Consider the following 16,531-nt stretch of genomic DNA (forward strand, 5'->3'; position numbering starts at 1 on the left):
ATTAAATTTGATATAGTTTGTGAATTGTTTATAGGGTCCATAAGCTTCTTAGTTCTTATGCTCCTCTTTGGTATGGTATTAATACTTCAAAACGTAGCTATCTAATCTATATATCATCTATCGATATGTTCATTTTTACAGGGAGTCTTGTTCTTATATTTTGCTTACAAGTATCAACTTTGGTTGCGTTTCATTCTCTTGTTCGATCCTCTCGTTTTCTTTTATGTTATGCTCCGTAATATATATAAATTGCCTTCAAGCAACTAAATTTCAATAATTAAATATGTTACGTATTTCTTCTGTCAGTACGATGTATGTACGCACCGTAACGGCAAAGCGAAAATAAAGCGCCGGTCTAAAGCAACTCTGCTTACACATTTATCGGTGGTTCGTGACGGAGCAACAGCTATTAGCCACTCATATGTCTCCACATGTTTGACTACGACACCGGTTTAATAAGTTGAAACTAAACCACCTAATTATAAGGATATCATTTTTTAAAAGTTTTTAAAGCTAAGAACGGAAACGAATAATAAAGATTCTTTCTTCTAACCCCATTCGCTCTCTCCGATCAACACAACATTTGATCTAACGGTTTAATTTTCTCGAGAAACCGAAGGAAAACAAACAGAGGTGCATAACGATTCTGACGGAAACTTTTGAGATATTTTTTTTAGAGCCAAAAGGATTCACTTTTTTTGGTTTTATCTTCGCATCGATCTATGACGTACAGCAATGGCGTCGATGGGACGGTGCCTGAGCTGAAATTGAGAGTCGAAGAAGATTCCGATAATGGTGATTATCTGAAATTGAGAGGAGGATCAAATGAAGAAGATGAAGGATCATCGGCGGAATCATCGAGATGTCCGATAGGATCGGTTACTTCTGTCTGGTTCTGGGTGAAATTGATCTCCTTGGTCGTTTGTTTGGGTTCATTGGCCTTTGTTATCATCAAATGGGTTGGTCCCTTTTTGATTGAAAAGGTTCGTTTTTTTTTTGTCTCTCGAAGATCTGATGCTTATTGGTTACATTTGATTGGATTAGGGTATGCATAATGATTCTGGTTTCTGCTGGGTTTTTAATTGTTGAAAATTAGGGTTCTTGAATTACATGTATGAGTATGTGTTTATAAGGAAGGTTATTCATTTATCATCATTAATGTTGGTGTGATTTGTTTCAGGAGCTGATTCCATTTATAAATTGGGTGAGAAACACATTCAGCATACCGGTTCTCGGTCTTCTACTATTTGCCTCAGTGGCATTGTTTCCAAGCATTCTTCTTCCTTCTTCCCCTTCCATGTGGATGGCTGGTCTTACATTTGGTTATGGAAAAGGGTTTCTTCTGATTTTATCAGCTGCTTCCATCGGTGTTACTCTTCCTTTCTTAATTGGACATCTCTTCCTCCACAAGATGCAAGTAAGCATCATCATCCCATACTCTTTGTTCGGATACTTATTATTAAGCTTGTACCATGAGATGATCAATTTGGACTTTTTTTCTTTCTTGTCATTTGTGCAGGAATGGTTGAAGAAATACCCTAAAAAAGCAGCCATACTTAGAGCTGCTGGTGAAGGAACCTGGTTTCATCAGTTTCAAGCAGTCACACTAATCCGTGTCTCTCCATTTCCTTACATCATTTACAACTACTGCGCTTTAGCGACTGGAGTTCATTATGGTCCTTATATCTTAGGCTCTCTTGTTGGAATGGTTCCTGAGATCTTTGTCTCAATTTACACGTACATGCCTCTCTCTCTTTCTCTATGTCTCTTGTCTCAATGTTTAAGGCATGTTCTGCAGAATCTTAAGACTGGTGGTTTTCTGTTTTGGGATATTTGCAGGGGTATAATGCTAAGGACACTAGCAGTTGCATCAGACACGAGACACACACTTTCGGTTGTGGAGATAGTCGTGAATGTTCTTGGCTTCTGTGTAACTGCGAGCGCGACTATAGTCTGCACAATCTATGCGAAGAAGAAGCTAAGTGCGATGCAATCAGAGGACGTAGAGACATTACAAAATCCAATACTTTATTAACTCTTTTCACCATGACCACAACATACCATCATCTAACACGATCTTGAAATTGATAATATATAATGTTTTTTTTTTTTTTTGTTATTCTTATTCATTTGAAAATGAATATTTATGTCTTTTTCTCTTGTATATATGATATGTATCAATTGAATTTTGAAAATTTCCAATGTATATTTATTAGATCATCTAAGTCTTTTTCTTTCCTTGCATATAATCCACCTTATGTATCATGGAACAATGTCTTGTTGGGTTTTGTTCAAAAGTAAAAACAAAAATGATCCATGAAGACTGTGTGTCCTCCTATGTTCCATGAAATTTATGTATCAAATGATCTTTGGAGCTAACTTCGATGCTGAGTGTCAATGATGACGTCATCTGTTTCGGTTTTGTTGACAGAGTAGTCAACGCGAGAACCTCTGTGATGTTTGGGTTTAGTGCCACGTTATTGGGCCGTCGGACCAACTGCGCCAACTTCAATTTCATATGGATAGGTTTGGATCAATTTCATATGGATCATATGATACGTTTGATGTATTTAACAAGGAATAATTTCCTGGCAATTTTTATTACTTGGTCTGAATAATGATGTAACGAGTGAAGAAAATATATAGCGTATCTTAAAATTAAGCATAAGTATTGAAAATCATCGAAAAAAGGAGCAAATCTGGCTTCATATAGTGAAAATATTGCTATGAAAGTCTCTGATAGACCTTAAAAAAAAAAAAAAGCAAACCCGTTTACTATATGAGCCATGTCTTGCACACCAGTCTCAAACCACAATAATATCTTCAAAACAATCAAGAAAGAAATGGAAAAAAAGGAAGAAGAACAAAATGATTAAACAAACTCAGTAAAACAGAGAGAACAAAAGCTACAGAAACAAACAAATAACAGAAAGACGTTTACTTTTGGTCACTCACTTGTCTCTGTCTCTAATTCTCTTCCCTTTTTCTAAAACCCATTAGTTTCCAAAAGTTTGATTTGGACCTCAACTAATGAATTAACCCCAAGCATTTCACAAAATGAAACCTACTCTCACTCAATGATCTCATCATAAGCCATGTAACATTCAACATTGCCTAAAAATAACTCATTCATTCTTACTTCACAAGTAATTTATCTTACTCCAAATAACATCTCATCATTTGAATCGAATATTAAATGTACAGTTCTCTGTTCATCATGCATTCAATATGTTTGTAACCACCAATTGAGATTGGGGACCATAACTACTTGTTTTTTTCTTCATGAAAAATTGAGAATTCATATACTCCATTTTTGTGAAAAGAATTAGGTAGGGATTATTTAATGGCAAAAATGGTTGGTGAAGGAGAGAATAAATGCTTTGGTAAGAAGTACAGACAAGCCAGACACTCTCCTCCATTACATACACATATAGACGATTGAACAAAGCAGGCACGTGCTTCTTCTTCATTTGGTGGAAGCCAGAGAGTGTGAGAAAGACTGAATTTAATACATTCACCAGTTTACTTTCCAGCCAAGGCACACACTCTCTTCTCTATAATGCTTAGATGAGACTAGCCTGACAACAAATTCCTTCTTCTTTTGTCCATTTTTTTGTTCAAAAACTTGCAAATACTCTTGAATCTGTGATTCTTTCTTCTTTTGTCGTTTCTTGAGAATGTTGACTTTGGTCGGTAAAATTTTCTAGCCGTTAAGGATGACTAAGTAAATGCAGAAGCAGCTCAAAAGTTCTCACCTTTAGCTCAATCCCAAGAAAAATCAACGGTTTTGTTTTATAAATGCAGCTACTTGTTCTTGGTTCTGGTGTTAGAGAACAAATCCCAATTTGGAGCTCGGGTTTAATTTCGGGTTCGGGTTTGGATCATGAACCGATAATGTCAATTGGGTAGGATCCGTTTATGAGCTGAATATGAGAAAGGTTCATCTTTTTCTGGTTTTGGTTCATTTCATCTACATTTCAACTTCTCGCTCTGATTCCATCAGTGAACGAGACATTCTGCTTCAGTTCAAAGGCAGTATCAGTGACGATCCATACAACAGCTTGGCTTCTTGGGTTTCCGATGGTGACCTCTGCAATAGCTTCAATGGAATCACTTGTAACCCACAAGGTTTCGTGGACAAAATCGTTCTGTGGAACACAAGTCTCGCCGGAACCTTAGCTCCGGGATTGTCAAATCTAAAGTTTATTCGAGTTCTGAACTTGTTTGGCAACAGGTTTACAGGTAATTTACCGTTGGATTACTTCAAGTTGCAAACTTTGTGGACGATTAATGTTAGTTCCAATGCGTTGTCTGGTCCGATTCCGGAGTTTATTAGTGAATTGTCTAGCTTAAGGTTTCTAGACTTGTCTAAAAATGGTTTCACCGGAGAGATTCCGGTTTCTCTGTTTAAGTTCTGTGACAAGACCAAATTTGTTTCACTGGCTCATAACAATATCTTTGGATCAATCCCTGCTTCAATTGTAAACTGTAACAACCTCGTAGGATTTGATTTCTCTTACAATAATCTGAAGGGAGTGTTGCCGCCTAGGATTTGTGATATTCCTGTGCTTGAATATATCTCAGTGAGAAACAATTTGTTGTCTGGTGATGTCTCTGAGGAGATACAGAAATGTCAGAGGTTGATTCTTGTTGATTTAGGAAGCAATTTGTTTCATGGATTAGCGCCTTTTGCGGTTCTTACGTTCAAGAACATAACTTATTTCAATGTCTCTTGGAACCGATTTGGTGGTGAGATTGGAGAGATAGTTGATTGCAGTGAAAGTTTGGAGTTTTTGGATGCTTCGTCGAATGAGTTAACCGGTAGGATTCCTACTGGTGTTATGGGTTGCAAAAGTCTCAAGCTTTTGGATTTGGAGTCTAACAAGCTGAATGGAAGTATCCCGGGAAGTATTGGGAAGATGGAGAGCCTCTCAGTGATCAGATTAGGGAATAATTCTATAGATGGGGTGATACCAAGAGATATTGGAAGTTTGGAGTTTCTACAGGTTTTGAATCTGCATAATCTCAATCTCATTGGTGAAGTTCCAGAGGATATATCCAATTGCAGAGTACTTCTTGAACTGTAAGTTTTAATCGATGTTTTCGAGAATTTATCGGTTCTTGTTACTGTGTTTGAATCTCACATTGTTGTTAATCGTTTGCTTGTTGGTTGCAGAGATGTTTCAGGGAATGATTTAGAAGGAAAGATCTCTAAGAAGCTATTAAACTTAACAAACATAAAGATTCTTGATCTGCATCGAAACCGTCTGAACGGAAGTATCCCACCTGAACTTGGAAACCTCTCCAAAGTCCAGTTTCTTGATCTTTCACAGAATTCGCTTTCAGGGCCAATCCCGTCTTCCCTCGGGAGTTTGAATACTCTAACGCATTTCAATGTCTCCTATAACAATCTCTCTGGTGTTATCCCTCCTGTTCCAATGATACAAGCTTTTGGATCTTCTGCATTTTCGAACAACCCTTTCCTTTGCGGTGATCCTCTTGTAACTCCCTGCAATTCACGTGGAGCTGCAGCAAAATCCAGAAATTCTGATGCTCTAAGCATTTCGGTTATCATCGTTATTATTGCGGCTGCTGTCATCCTCTTTGGTGTCTGCATTGTGCTTGCTTTGAACCTAAGAGCTCGTAAAAGGAGAAAAGATGAAGAAATACTTACAGTTGAAACCACTCCACTGGCGTCTTCGATTGACTCTAGCGGTGTGATAATTGGAAAGCTTGTTCTTTTCAGCAAGAATTTGCCTTCAAAGTATGAAGATTGGGAGGCAGGTACAAAAGCTTTGCTCGACAAGGAAAATATAATCGGCATGGGATCGATTGGATCAGTCTATAGAGCATCTTTCGAAGGAGGAGTTTCCATTGCAGTGAAGAAGCTTGAGACCTTAGGAAGAATCAGAAACCAAGAAGAGTTTGAGCAAGAAATTGGACGGCTTGGAGGTTTGCAACATCCGAATCTGTCTTCTTTCCAAGGTTACTACTTTTCCTCAACAATGCAGTTGATTCTCTCTGAGTTTGTCCCTAATGGTAGCCTCTACGATAATCTACACCTAAGAATTTTCCCGGGAACCAGCTCAAGCTATGGGAATACTGATTTGAATTGGCACAGAAGATTTCAGATTGCTTTAGGAACTGCAAAAGCGCTCTCTTTCCTTCACAATGACTGTAAACCGGCGATTCTTCATCTCAATGTTAAGTCCACCAACATTCTTCTAGACGAAAGGTACGAGGCAAAGCTATCGGATTATGGGTTAGAAAAGTTTCTTCCGGTTATGGACAGCTTTGGTTTGACTAAGAAGTTCCACAACGCGGTTGGGTACATTGCTCCAGAGTTAGCTCAGCAGAGTTTGAGAGCGAGTGAGAAATGCGATGTGTATAGTTACGGTGTGGTTCTTCTTGAGCTGGTTACAGGTAGAAAACCGGTGGAGTCTCCATCGGAAAACCAAGTCTTGATCTTGAGAGACTATGTGAGGGATTTGTTGGAGACTGGTTCAGCTTCTGATTGTTTTGACAGAAGGTTGAGAGAGTTTGAAGAGAATGAGCTGATTCAAGTCATGAAGTTAGGACTCCTTTGTACGTCCGAGAATCCACTGAAGAGACCGAGCATGGCTGAGGTTGTGCAGGTTCTTGAATCAATCAGAAATGGATTTGGATCATGATGAAGCTTTTTCCCTTTTTTTGAGCAAAGATTGCATAGGAAATGTGCAGATAAGTTTATTCTTTTGGGATTTTCCAGTTTTAGATTTACGTTTGTTCAATGAAATTGTTACTCTGGTTTACACAATACCACACCGAGAATACTACTATTAAGGATGAGGGAAAATAGATCAGGATTACAAAGTTCATTCTACAGGCGAGATCAAACTCCTATAGTTATCATAAACTCATACTTTGTCACAAACACATTTAAAATGTTGAGTTTAAAATATCAAATTGTGATCATCTCTCTGGACTTGAGTTTAGAATATTCACTCTCAGTATCTCTTAGCAATACTCTGATTTGGAATCTCATGGCTCCTTACGACTCTTTTGCGAATCCAATTCAACAACATTGAACCGGTTTAGCTGGTTAACTTACTAACTCAGCGAAACACTGCGTTTTAATAATTTACCTCTTATCCACAAAACGCTGCCGTTTCGGTTGTTATGGTTAGTCGGCCTTGAATTCGTTGGCTGCGACGACAGAGACAGATATATAAGTCGGAAGCCACTAGAAAAAGACGGTGGCGTTTTGTATCGCTGATCAGATTTCATAAACCACGACTGACTTCTCCTGCTCGCCGATCAGATCTCCGACGAAGGTAACGGATTCCGATTGTTGTAACCAATGTAGAAACCTTAAATGAATCGGCAAATTCCCAAGCTAAAAATTTGTATTGCAAGTTTCTGATAATCTCTGCTTTTAAATTCCCAATGTATTAATTCTGCGATTTCAGAACTAGAATCGATCTCTCATCTTCTGAATTTTGGTTTACGAGGTGTAATTAATTGGTCAAAAGCTCAAAATCTGAAGAATAGTTTTAAGTTTACAAGTCTTTTTTTGTGTGCAGTTTTTGATTAAGAGAGGAAGAAGATGGATCAAGGAAGGCAAGTGTTTTCAGTAGATCTTCTCGAGAGATATGCGACAAAGAATCGTGGCATGATTACATGTATGGCTGCTGGGAATGATGTAATTGTTCTTGGAACAAGTAAAGGATGGATTATCCGGTATGATTTCGGAGTTGGGAGTTCTAATGGTATTTGTTCATTTTGTCATTCTTTTTCTTTTTTTTTGTGCGAATTCTAATTTTGTCATTTTTGTTTGTTAATTCAGTAGTGAAAAAATAGACAAATCTTTTTTCTCTTTGGGTATAGATATTGATCTCGCTGTTGGTCGAACTGGGGAGCAATCAATTCACAAGGTTTTTGTTGATCCTGGTGGTAGTCATTGCATTGCTACAGTCACTGGTGTTGGAGGAGCTGAAACTTTTTATACTCATGCAAAGTGGCTTAAGCCGCGTGTGTTGAGCCGTTTGAAAGGTTTGCTCGTTAATGCCGTGGCTTGGAATAGACAGCAGATAACTGAAGGTTATGCTTTTGGTGTGATATGATGAGTCTTCTTATTGATGTTTTTCTCACATGGATCCATATTGATTTTGTTTTGGTCTTTCCCTGGATTCAGTTTCTACTAAGGAGATCATTCTGGGCACTCAGGATGGGCAGCTGTTTGAGATGGCCGTGGATGAGAAGGATAAGAGAGAGAAGTACATCAAGTTTTTGTTTGAATTAGAAGAACTTCCTGAAGCCTTCAAGGCTTTGCAGGTACTAAAATTTTATACCGAGTTGGAATTATATGTTTCCTCCATTGGTTCATTATTCCAATCACTGTCTTTTATTGAAACAAATGTGTAGATGGAAACGGCCAACATAAGCAGTGGGATGAGGTACTATGTGATGGCTGTAACCCCTACTCGACTCTACTCGTTTACAGGGATTGGAACATTAGAAGTAAGCTAAACTCTGTTCTGTTATGTGATGACTTCTGTACCCAATGATTTTACTTAGGAACATTAAATGTCATGCTAGTAAAATCAAATGCTTATCATGGAATGAAATGGTAGCATTAGGAGATAAGTGGAAGGTCACAATATATTATTGAACGGGATCCATTTTATTCGCCAATGGTTGGGCTTCAAATGTCAAACATGATTGTTCCTCCTTTCAAATTTGGCATAAAAAAATTAGATATAACGGCTTATAGTTTAGCTCTTTGTTGCTTCAAAATCCATGATCTTTGCCAAGTGTGAATTAACTTTTCTTGCATTTAATTTCTAACCACTAAGTGTTTACTCCAGTCTGTTTTTGCTAGTTATAAAGAACGAGCAGTTCATTTTATGGAACTTCCTGGTGAAATACCAAATAGGCAAGTGCTTGATTACCTTAGGCTCATTTTGCGTATTAAAGAAATCACAAAGTGTAACTCTACCCTCTTAACATGTAATGTTTATCGTTTTTCAGTGAACTACATTTCTTTATAAAGCAACGAAGAGCGGTGCATTTTGCATGGTTATCAGGGACAGGAATTTATCATGGTGGCCTAAATTTTGGAGCTCAGCACAGGTAGAATGACAGTACCAATGTCCCTCTGAAATTATTTGGATCTTTCTATTTGTTTCCCACTTTCATATTTTTGGTTATTTTGTTCTGTAATTTAATTGAAACTTGTTGGTAGTTATCCAAATGGCGATGAGAACTTTGTGGAGAACAAAGCACTCTTGGACTACTCAAAACTGAGTGATGGAACTGAAGCAGTCAAGCCTGGTTCGATGGCACTCTCTGAGTATCATTTCTTGCTTCTTATTGGGAATAAGGTTAAGGTATGTGTAAACACATGAGGTTGATATATTCCTCGTGTATGTATCATTTGATCTGGCTTCATATAAGTGTTTTGTTTCATTAATATGCTTACTCATTCCTTAATTGTGGGGGTAGGTTGTCAATCGGATAAGTGAACAAATCATTGAAGAGCTCCAGTTTGATATCACCTCAGATTCAGTTTCAAGGGGCATAATTGGACTTTGCAGTGATGCCTCTGCTAACGTTTTCTATGCATATGATCAAAATTCGATATTCCAGGTGTGTATTGGCTTACTCATTTATGTGGTTGTAAAACTTCCTCAGTAAATTTATCTGATATCTTCTGCTTTCACTTCTCATTTTCGGCTTTGGATATATTCTTTAGGTTTCTGTGATTGACGAAGGACGAGATATGTGGAAGGTTTACCTGGACTTGAAAGTCTATGCTGCAGCTTTAGCAAACTGTCGTGACCCTCTCCAGAGAGACCAAGTTTATTTAGTTCAGGTGATCCCTTGACACCATCGGTTAAGTTAATAGGCATTGATTTAGGTGCCACCGTGTCATATTGCTGTCACCTGCCCATAGAAACTTGACGGGAAGAATCTCTCTGGTTTTGATTATGTGTGATTGGGCTCCTTCTGTTGTAGGCAGAATCTGCATTCACCGACAAGGAATATCTGCGAGCAGCATCATTCTACGCCAAAGTAATTTCTAGTTCCTCTGTTTTACTTTGTTCTTTCATGATGTAATTCATCATTGACCTGGTACAGTGTTTTCTTTGCAGATCAATTATGTAATATCTTTTGAGGAGGTCACTTTGAAGTTTATTAGTATCAACGAACCGGTAAACATTTACGTTTGTATCGTTGCTAGTTTTATTTTTATAACATAAAGAAATCTCTAATCCAGTGCGTGCTATTTAGGAAAGAAAAATGTGTTTCATTTGTGGGCTTGGAATATTCACTGCCGTTTGTTCCTTATGTGATTGCAGGAAGCTTTGAGGACGTTCTTGTTGCATAAGCTTGATAATCTTTCAAAGGATGATAAATGCCAAATAACGATGATATCAACATGGGCAACTGAGCTATATCTGGACAAGGTTTAGCTTTTGCTGTCTCTGGTCTCACTTCTCATTAAACATAGATTTGGAAAACATCTATTATTCCCTTAATTCCTCTCATTGATTTCGTCCCCGATTTACTTTCTGAGTTGTTATATCTTGTTACTCTGTCTCATATTCCTTGAATGCGAATATAGATAAATCGGCTGCTTTTGGAAGATGACACTGCTATAGAAAATCGTGACTCGGAGTATCACTCAGTCATTCAAGAATTCCGTGCTTTCATGAGCGATTGCAAGGATGAATTGGACGAGGCAACCACAGTGAAAATTCTGGAGAGGTAAATTCCACAAGTATCCCAGGCGATCTATTAAATTCTATCTTTCAGTCAGTGAGCACACTGACCTTCATGATGATGTGTATTGTTTTCTGGGATAATATGTTCTCTTAAATACTGTTTTCAGAACATCTCATAGGATACCTTGCTTGCGGTAAACACTTTCTTCTTATCTATCTCTTTTTTGTTCTCTTGTAGTTATGGTCGGGTTGAGGAATTGGTATATTTTGCAAACTTGAAGGAGCAGTATGAAATTGTAGTTCTCCATTATATTCAGGTGAATGGCATGAAATTTTTTTCTTTTCTTGATTGATCCATATAGATACAACAATATCTTACACAGAGTTGTTCAGTTTACATTATAAGCTTTTTCTTTGTCCATTAGCAAGGGGAAGCAAAGAAAGCATTGGAAGTGCTCCAAAAATCTTCAGTTTCAGTTGAACTCCAGGTGTGTAAAAATTAGCATTGGGATCTTGTGAAATTATGGAGTCTCCCAATCTTTGTTTTGTCCTGAACTATAATATAATTTGCACATTCCAGTATCAATTTGCGCCAGAACTTATTATGCTTGACGCATATGAAACCGTGGAATCATGGATGGCCAACAAAAATCTTAATCCAAGGAGATTAATTACTGCAATGATGCGTTACTCGAGCGGACCTCATGCAAAGTAATGTCCCACATCTTAACTACTGTATATTTCTATTCACGTTGTGTTACTAATCTCGCCAATAAATCCTCCAAAAAAATTTCAGGAACGAGACACATGAGGTCATCAAATATCTTGAGTTTTGCGTCCACCGTCTGCATAACGAGGATCCAGGGATTCACAGTTTACTTCTCTCATTATATGCCAAGCAGGTTTGGTTGCTTTCCGTCTACAAAATTCTTTGATTACCTGAAAATTTAGACGTCTGTAAGTAATCTGCAAAGCATATTTAGGATTACTGTCTCTTTTCTCTTTTTTTCCACTTGTAAGACTGTGAGTCCGTGACAAGAGGTTGCTAAAGTGATAAATAATGGTTCTCTTTATATATATAATTAGGAAGATGACGGTGCCCTCCTCCGTTTTCTGCAATGCAAATTTGGGAAAGGACGAGAGAATGGTCCCGAATTTTTCTATGATCCCAAATATGCATTGCGCCTATGTCTCAAGGAAAGGAGAACCCGTGCCTGTGTCCATATATACAGCATGATGTCTATGCATGAAGAGGCAGTAGCCCTTGCTCTTCAGGTAAGAAATCCATTTAATAACAAAAGAAAAGTATTTTTCACTTCCTTCTCCTACGTGCGATCTTTAACTTAAAACGTTTTTTGAAACAAAATTGTTACTGAAAGCCATATTTTATGATGCCAGTGTGCAGAGAGTTTGGTTGATCATTTGAAAACGGTTTCTGTTTTACAGATTGATCCGGAACTTGCTATGGCTGAGGCTGATAAGGTCGAAGATGATGAAGACTTGAGAAAGAAGCTGTGGCTGATGGTTGCAAAGCATGTCGTCAAGCAGGAAAAGGGAGCTAAAAGGGAAAACATACGAAAAGCTATTGCCTTTCTCAAGGAAACTGATGGCCTTCTAAAGATTGAAGATATTTTGCCTTTCTTTCCGGACTTTGCCTTAATTGATGACTTCAAGGTTAGTCAACGTTTCCTCTTTTCCAGACACACACGCTCTGGCTTGGGCCAAACAAGTTGCTTCTGTTCTCTTGTAATTTTCTTCAATACGCTTTTGCAGGAAGCGATTTGCTCATCTCTCGAGGATTACAACAAGCAAATAGAACAACTGAAAGAGGAGATGAATGATGCCACACGTGGTGCAGATAACATTAGAAATGATATTAGTGCGCTAACTCAAAGATATGCCGTTATTGACCGCGACGAGGAATGTGGGGTATGATCATCCTAAGATTGAGTAGCCTTTATCTAGCGTCTACCTATTTATAAATATGAATCAATGTTTTCCGAAGCACCAAAATCACTAGCACACCTGATCCTTTTCAATGTTGTTACCAGGTTTGTAAACGTAAAATCTTGATGATGAGCGGTGATTTCAGAATGGCCCAGGGATATTCTTCAGCGGGACCATTGGCTCCTTTTTATGTCTTTCCTTGTGGGCACTCTTTCCATGCACAGTGCCTGATCACACACGTCACAAGCTGTGCACACGAAGAGCAAGTAAGTCTTGAAGCATAAGTTCTTGTTATGAGTTCCCTCTATCTCCTTCTGCATATAGATACTGCAAATTTTAGCAATATTTGTTCGTTATTGTGATTCCATTTTTTGATTGGTTTTCCCAAAATCTGTCTAGGCCGAGCATATACTCGATCTGCAGAAGCAACTGACATTGCTTGGAAGCGAAACCCGGAGGGATATAAATGGTAACCGATCTGATGAACCCATAACAAGCACAACAACTGCAGACAAGGTAGGGACATTTTCTTTTCCTTTTTTAATCTTTTCTTTAACATTTTTCTGTGACCTGACATATTTTCTTTACGGTGAGGCAGCTTCGATCAGAGCTAGATGATGCTATTGCCAGCGAATGCCCGTTCTGTGGAGAATTAATGATCAATGAGATCACTCTGCCTTTTATTAAACCTGAGGATTCACAGTATTCTACTTCATGGGACCTCCGATCAGAGACCAACTTAGCAAACCAGAGGACCATTTCTTTGCCTGTTTGATTCATGTCAAACCGTGAATTCTTTCTTGTGTGATCTCTTCTTCAGCTAGCTTTGAAATGTGAATGTGATTTTTGGGTTCTGTATTATTGATGTAGTATTACTATTAAACATGCTTCTGGAGATACATACAATATGCTATCTCACCTACTTTTGTCTCTATATCTAAGTGTTTTTCTGAACTATTATTTCGATCTAAAAGATACTTCTGTATTCCATGATTTTACATCAGTGATGCGACTCTTCCTCTGCTTCAAAATCTTTTTCTGCAGATATTTTCTTCGCCAGAGCCTGCTTGGTCCAGCGCTTCAAGTCATAAGCTCTTTTAAAAGGCTTCTTCTCCCTGGTAAGTTTCCTCTTTGTAATGGCAATTGCAAGATCGTTTGGGAACAACGTTTGCCAGACAAAGGCGTGGAGAAGCGTGGAGACAAACAAAACGCAGACCATCGCTGTGGAAATGAAGGAAAGAGTGAGTGCTAGAGCCCGGCTCGGGTAACCAGGTACTGCCTCTGCATACTTTATTGTTGCTACGGATGCTGTTGTCATAGGAAAAGTATATGACCACCACGCCACTGAGAACCTGCAAAACCCCGTAGCCACTTAGTATCATCAACATATATCTTCAACCAAGAATATTTAAACCCGAGATGGACTTACTTAAATCCAGTGAAGAAATTGATCCGAGCAACTAGGGATATGTATAGGAAGAGTGCAATGAAGAAGCAAGTTCTTGAACATCCGTCGAATTGGCCATATATCGTGTTCCAAGCAATACTTGCTGCTGATGGGGCAGCAATGAACATAGAGTAAACAGGATGAAGCTCTTTAGGAAGAGCTTCACTGGTGGGAAGTCTCTGATAAAGTGTTACAAACACAACCAAGTAATGTGCAAAACCTACTGCCCATAGAAACTTAGCTACTTCATCCCATCCAACTTTTGAAGCTAAGATGGCCCCGACGAAATTCCCTACAACAGAAAGATGAGAAGATGGGTTTGCGACTTTGCATAGTCGCCTCTTCCCTCCCGAAAGCCATTGCCCGTAGATCTTTAGCTCGAGGAAGAAATAAGGACCCATGAAAACACACCAAATGGCGGGATGGAGGTATTTTCGGTTTGGTGAGAACATGGGAGGTACGCTAATGGCTAGGAACATGCAAACCACCCAAGGAGCGAAGAAGAAGTTGACTCGAACAGGATGAAAATACTCTCTTTTGACAGCTTCAAAGTAGAAGATGCATTTGAGTATGTAAGTGAAGGACACAGAGACTAAAACTACCAGTGAAAATAGCCATACAACTAAGTTAATCAATGGTGTGATGTGTAAAAAGTTTGTTGCAGGACTTTTCGCTAGGGCAAGCCACAAGACAGCTTGACTGCTAAGTCCCAAACAGATACCGAAGCATCCAATTGGGAACCTTAGGAGAAACGGCCATTGCTCCTCTTTTGGAAGCAGAATATCTTCATTGTCCTGCAAGAGAGTACAATTGGAACTAACTGATAATTAAGTTTTGAAGAGAGAAAGAGAAAGAAGAAGAGTTGTTACCTTGACTTCATCCAATTCAGGTCCTCTAAGAGCAGCAAAGTATCTTCCTGCAGAAACATTTTCATTTATAGAATCATCTTTGGTCTCACCATCTTCAGTTCTTAAAGAATTCTCAATGTCTCTCTCCCTTATTATAGAAGGCAATAAAGACTTTTGTTTGCTGAGCGTTGATTTAGTCCTAAACATACTAAAATCTGTTTTCCGACCATCTCCACCGTTGATGATTCCACCTGATTCAAACCCGCCAAAGCTACGACCACTCCTCGGTAAACTCTTTTTGTCATCTCTTTCTCTAGATTCTCTGTTGAGCACTGAGAAACCTGTCTCTAGCGAAACCTGTCTGCTAAAACCTCTGAATGGTCTTTGTTTCCCTCGGTTTGGTCCTCTGTTTCCAGAGAATCTCTTGTTGTTGTTGTTCTCTTGCTGTTGCAGTTCTTGCTCTGCTTCATCTTCAACTTCATTGATGTCGGCGAAAGTGGAATGAGCATTTGACTGTTTCCTCTCCATTGATCAGAGCAATTTGATAATTTGAAACACAAGAGAAGATATTTTTCTTCTAGTATGGAAAGGAAACATGTTAATGTATATAGAAAGATGCAATGGACTAAGTTAAAAAAAGCAAAGTTTGTGGTTAAGGGGCACGAGAAAGCTTGGTGAATGGTGTGAGTTAATGCGTATGTGAACCAAAACTTTCCTGGAAAGTTTCTTAGGTTTCTCGTGAAAGCTTTTCGATCCAAACTACTTGGAAAAGGTGAGAGACGATGAAAAAAAAAAAAAAAAAAAGGCCGTTCCATTAGTCACGAGATTCAAATGCAACCAAAGTCAATTTGCTCTTTTCTATACAAAACATAATTTGAGTCGTTAATTCGATTTCTGTTAGCTCCTCTTGTTTGGTTAAAACTTATAAACTTAACATATAATACTAACATTTTGGAAAAAGGGGTCGAAAGATTAAAGCAACCAAACATATGTGCAGAAATATGAATGGCATATATTCTTCTTCTTTGTAAGAGATTTTTCTATGAATTTCGTTCCAAAATGCTTTACGTTTTCCCTTTATCCAAACAAAAAACTTTGATCAATGAACTCAAAATAATACAAAAGTGATATAATAAATCATCAAATAGCCTCGCATGGATTAGGAGTCATAGGACCATAAGACAAACTCACATAAGCCGTGATTATTTTCACAACTTCTTGAATAATATGATACAATCTATAATTTATAATTTATAATGTTTGTTTATGAATCAGGTTTAAAACAATATTCGGACTGTTGATTAATAAAAAATTACAAATATAAGCTAAGCTTGAGATCGAACCCTCACACATTGAAGGTAGATTGCCACAGAGATGACCACTATACCGCCACAAGTTTTGTAAGAGTAACGCCCCTAAGTTGTTCTAAACCTTGGCATTTATAGCCTGTAGTTTTTGTTTTTATAGTAAACAAAAAGTTGTAATGTAACCTTACTTCATATAGCTCTAACAATATATGAGTGTTGTGAAATGGGAATACTTATGGGATTAGATTGTTAACCATATATATAAGGTTTGAGATC

The 16,531-nt window shown here is 38.1% G+C and overlaps 4 protein-coding genes and 1 long non-coding RNA gene across 6 annotated transcripts; 4 read left to right on the plus strand and 1 right to left on the minus strand.

Annotated features, from left to right (window-relative positions):
• Positions 1-130: 130 nt before the first annotated feature.
• On the plus strand, positions 131-2,220 carry AT1G12450 (SNARE associated Golgi protein family). Its single transcript, NM_101117.5, has 4 exons — positions 131-983; positions 1,181-1,417; positions 1,520-1,737; positions 1,840-2,220. The coding sequence occupies exons 1-4, from the start codon at positions 723-725 to the stop codon at positions 2,033-2,035; spliced, it is 912 nt and encodes a 303-aa protein (NP_172707.1). The 5' UTR covers positions 131-722; the 3' UTR covers positions 2,036-2,220.
• A 1,224-nt stretch (positions 2,221-3,444) lies between these two features.
• AT1G12460 (Leucine-rich repeat protein kinase family protein) lies at positions 3,445-6,985 on the plus strand. Of its 2 annotated transcripts, NM_001332037.1 has the most exons (3): positions 3,476-4,242; positions 4,660-5,083; positions 5,177-6,915. In NM_001332037.1, exons 1-3 carry the CDS (start codon positions 3,930-3,932, stop codon positions 6,669-6,671), a joined length of 2,232 nt encoding a protein of 743 aa, NP_001321135.1. In that variant the 5' UTR covers positions 3,476-3,929; the 3' UTR covers positions 6,672-6,915. The 2 variants fall into 2 exon arrangements, with proteins under 2 accessions (NP_172708.1, NP_001321135.1); NM_101118.4 differs by having other exon boundaries at positions 3,445-5,083; positions 5,177-6,985.
• A 186-nt stretch (positions 6,986-7,171) lies between these two features.
• Positions 7,172-13,619, plus strand: AT1G12470 (zinc ion binding protein). Its single transcript, NM_101119.7, has 24 exons — positions 7,172-7,313; positions 7,563-7,748; positions 7,867-8,079; positions 8,174-8,313; positions 8,404-8,499; positions 8,847-8,914; positions 9,010-9,111; positions 9,224-9,368; positions 9,484-9,627; positions 9,734-9,853; positions 9,997-10,053; positions 10,134-10,193; positions 10,341-10,448; positions 10,607-10,749; positions 10,945-11,023; positions 11,132-11,194; positions 11,287-11,417; positions 11,503-11,608; positions 11,793-11,981; positions 12,153-12,380; positions 12,480-12,635; positions 12,758-12,919; positions 13,053-13,169; positions 13,252-13,619. Exons 2-24 carry the CDS (start codon positions 7,586-7,588, stop codon positions 13,426-13,428), a joined length of 2,967 nt encoding a protein of 988 aa, NP_172709.2. The 5' UTR covers positions 7,172-7,313; positions 7,563-7,585; the 3' UTR covers positions 13,429-13,619.
• OZS1 (C4-dicarboxylate transporter/malic acid transport protein) lies at positions 13,495-15,527 on the minus strand. Its single transcript, NM_101120.3, has 3 exons — positions 14,970-15,527; positions 14,083-14,894; positions 13,495-14,005 (listed from the first exon to the last, which is right to left on the minus strand). Exons 1-3 carry the CDS (start codon positions 15,474-15,476, stop codon positions 13,654-13,656), a joined length of 1,671 nt encoding a protein of 556 aa, NP_563909.1. The 5' UTR covers positions 15,477-15,527; the 3' UTR covers positions 13,495-13,653.
• Positions 14,090-14,864, plus strand: AT1G04953. The gene is made up of 2 exons (NR_138807.1): positions 14,090-14,672; positions 14,765-14,864. It is a non-coding gene; the product is annotated as an other RNA (long non-coding RNA).
• Positions 15,528-16,531: the final 1,004 nt, after the last annotated feature.

Source organism: Arabidopsis thaliana (assembly GCF_000001735.4).
Source record: "Arabidopsis thaliana chromosome 1 sequence".
NCBI classification, from domain to species: Eukaryota; Viridiplantae; Streptophyta; class Magnoliopsida; order Brassicales; family Brassicaceae; genus Arabidopsis; species Arabidopsis thaliana.

What these genes read in the sequence shown, in the direction of transcription:
- AT1G12450 (NM_101117.5), top strand. Translation starts at nt 723, where the DNA reads ATGACGTACAGCAATGGCGTCGATGGGACGGTGCCTGAGCTGAAATTG. An exon ending in TCTTCCTCCACAAGATGCAA is followed by an intron (nt 1,418 to 1,519) that starts GTAAGCATCATC and finishes TCATTTGTGCAG; the next exon opens with GAATGGTTGAAGAAATACCC. An exon ending in ATCTTTGTCTCAATTTACAC is followed by an intron (nt 1,738 to 1,839) that starts GTACATGCCTCT and finishes GGATATTTGCAG; the next exon opens with GGGTATAATGCTAAGGACAC.
- AT1G12470 (NM_101119.7), top strand. Translation starts at nt 7,586, where the DNA reads ATGGATCAAGGAAGGCAAGTGTTTTCAGTAGATCTTCTCGAGAGATAT. An exon ending in CGGAGTTGGGAGTTCTAATG is followed by an intron (nt 7,749 to 7,866) that starts GTATTTGTTCAT and finishes CTTTGGGTATAG; the next exon opens with ATATTGATCTCGCTGTTGGT. An exon ending in CAGGGATTGGAACATTAGAA is followed by an intron (nt 8,500 to 8,846) that starts GTAAGCTAAACT and finishes TGTTTACTCCAG; the next exon opens with TCTGTTTTTGCTAGTTATAA.
- OZS1 (NM_101120.3), bottom strand. Translation starts at nt 15,476, where the DNA reads ATGGAGAGGAAACAGTCAAATGCTCATTCCACTTTCGCCGACATCAAT. An exon ending in CTGAATTGGATGAAGTCAAG is followed by an intron (nt 14,895 to 14,969) that starts GTAACAACTCTT and finishes ACTCTCTTGCAG; the next exon opens with GACAATGAAGATATTCTGCT. An exon ending in AATTTCTTCACTGGATTTAA is followed by an intron (nt 14,006 to 14,082) that starts GTAAGTCCATCT and finishes GGGGTTTTGCAG; the next exon opens with GTTCTCAGTGGCGTGGTGGT.
- AT1G12460 (NM_101118.4), top strand. Translation starts at nt 3,930, where the DNA reads ATGAGAAAGGTTCATCTTTTTCTGGTTTTGGTTCATTTCATCTACATT. An exon ending in TGCAGAGTACTTCTTGAACT is followed by an intron (nt 5,084 to 5,176) that starts GTAAGTTTTAAT and finishes TGTTGGTTGCAG; the next exon opens with AGATGTTTCAGGGAATGATT.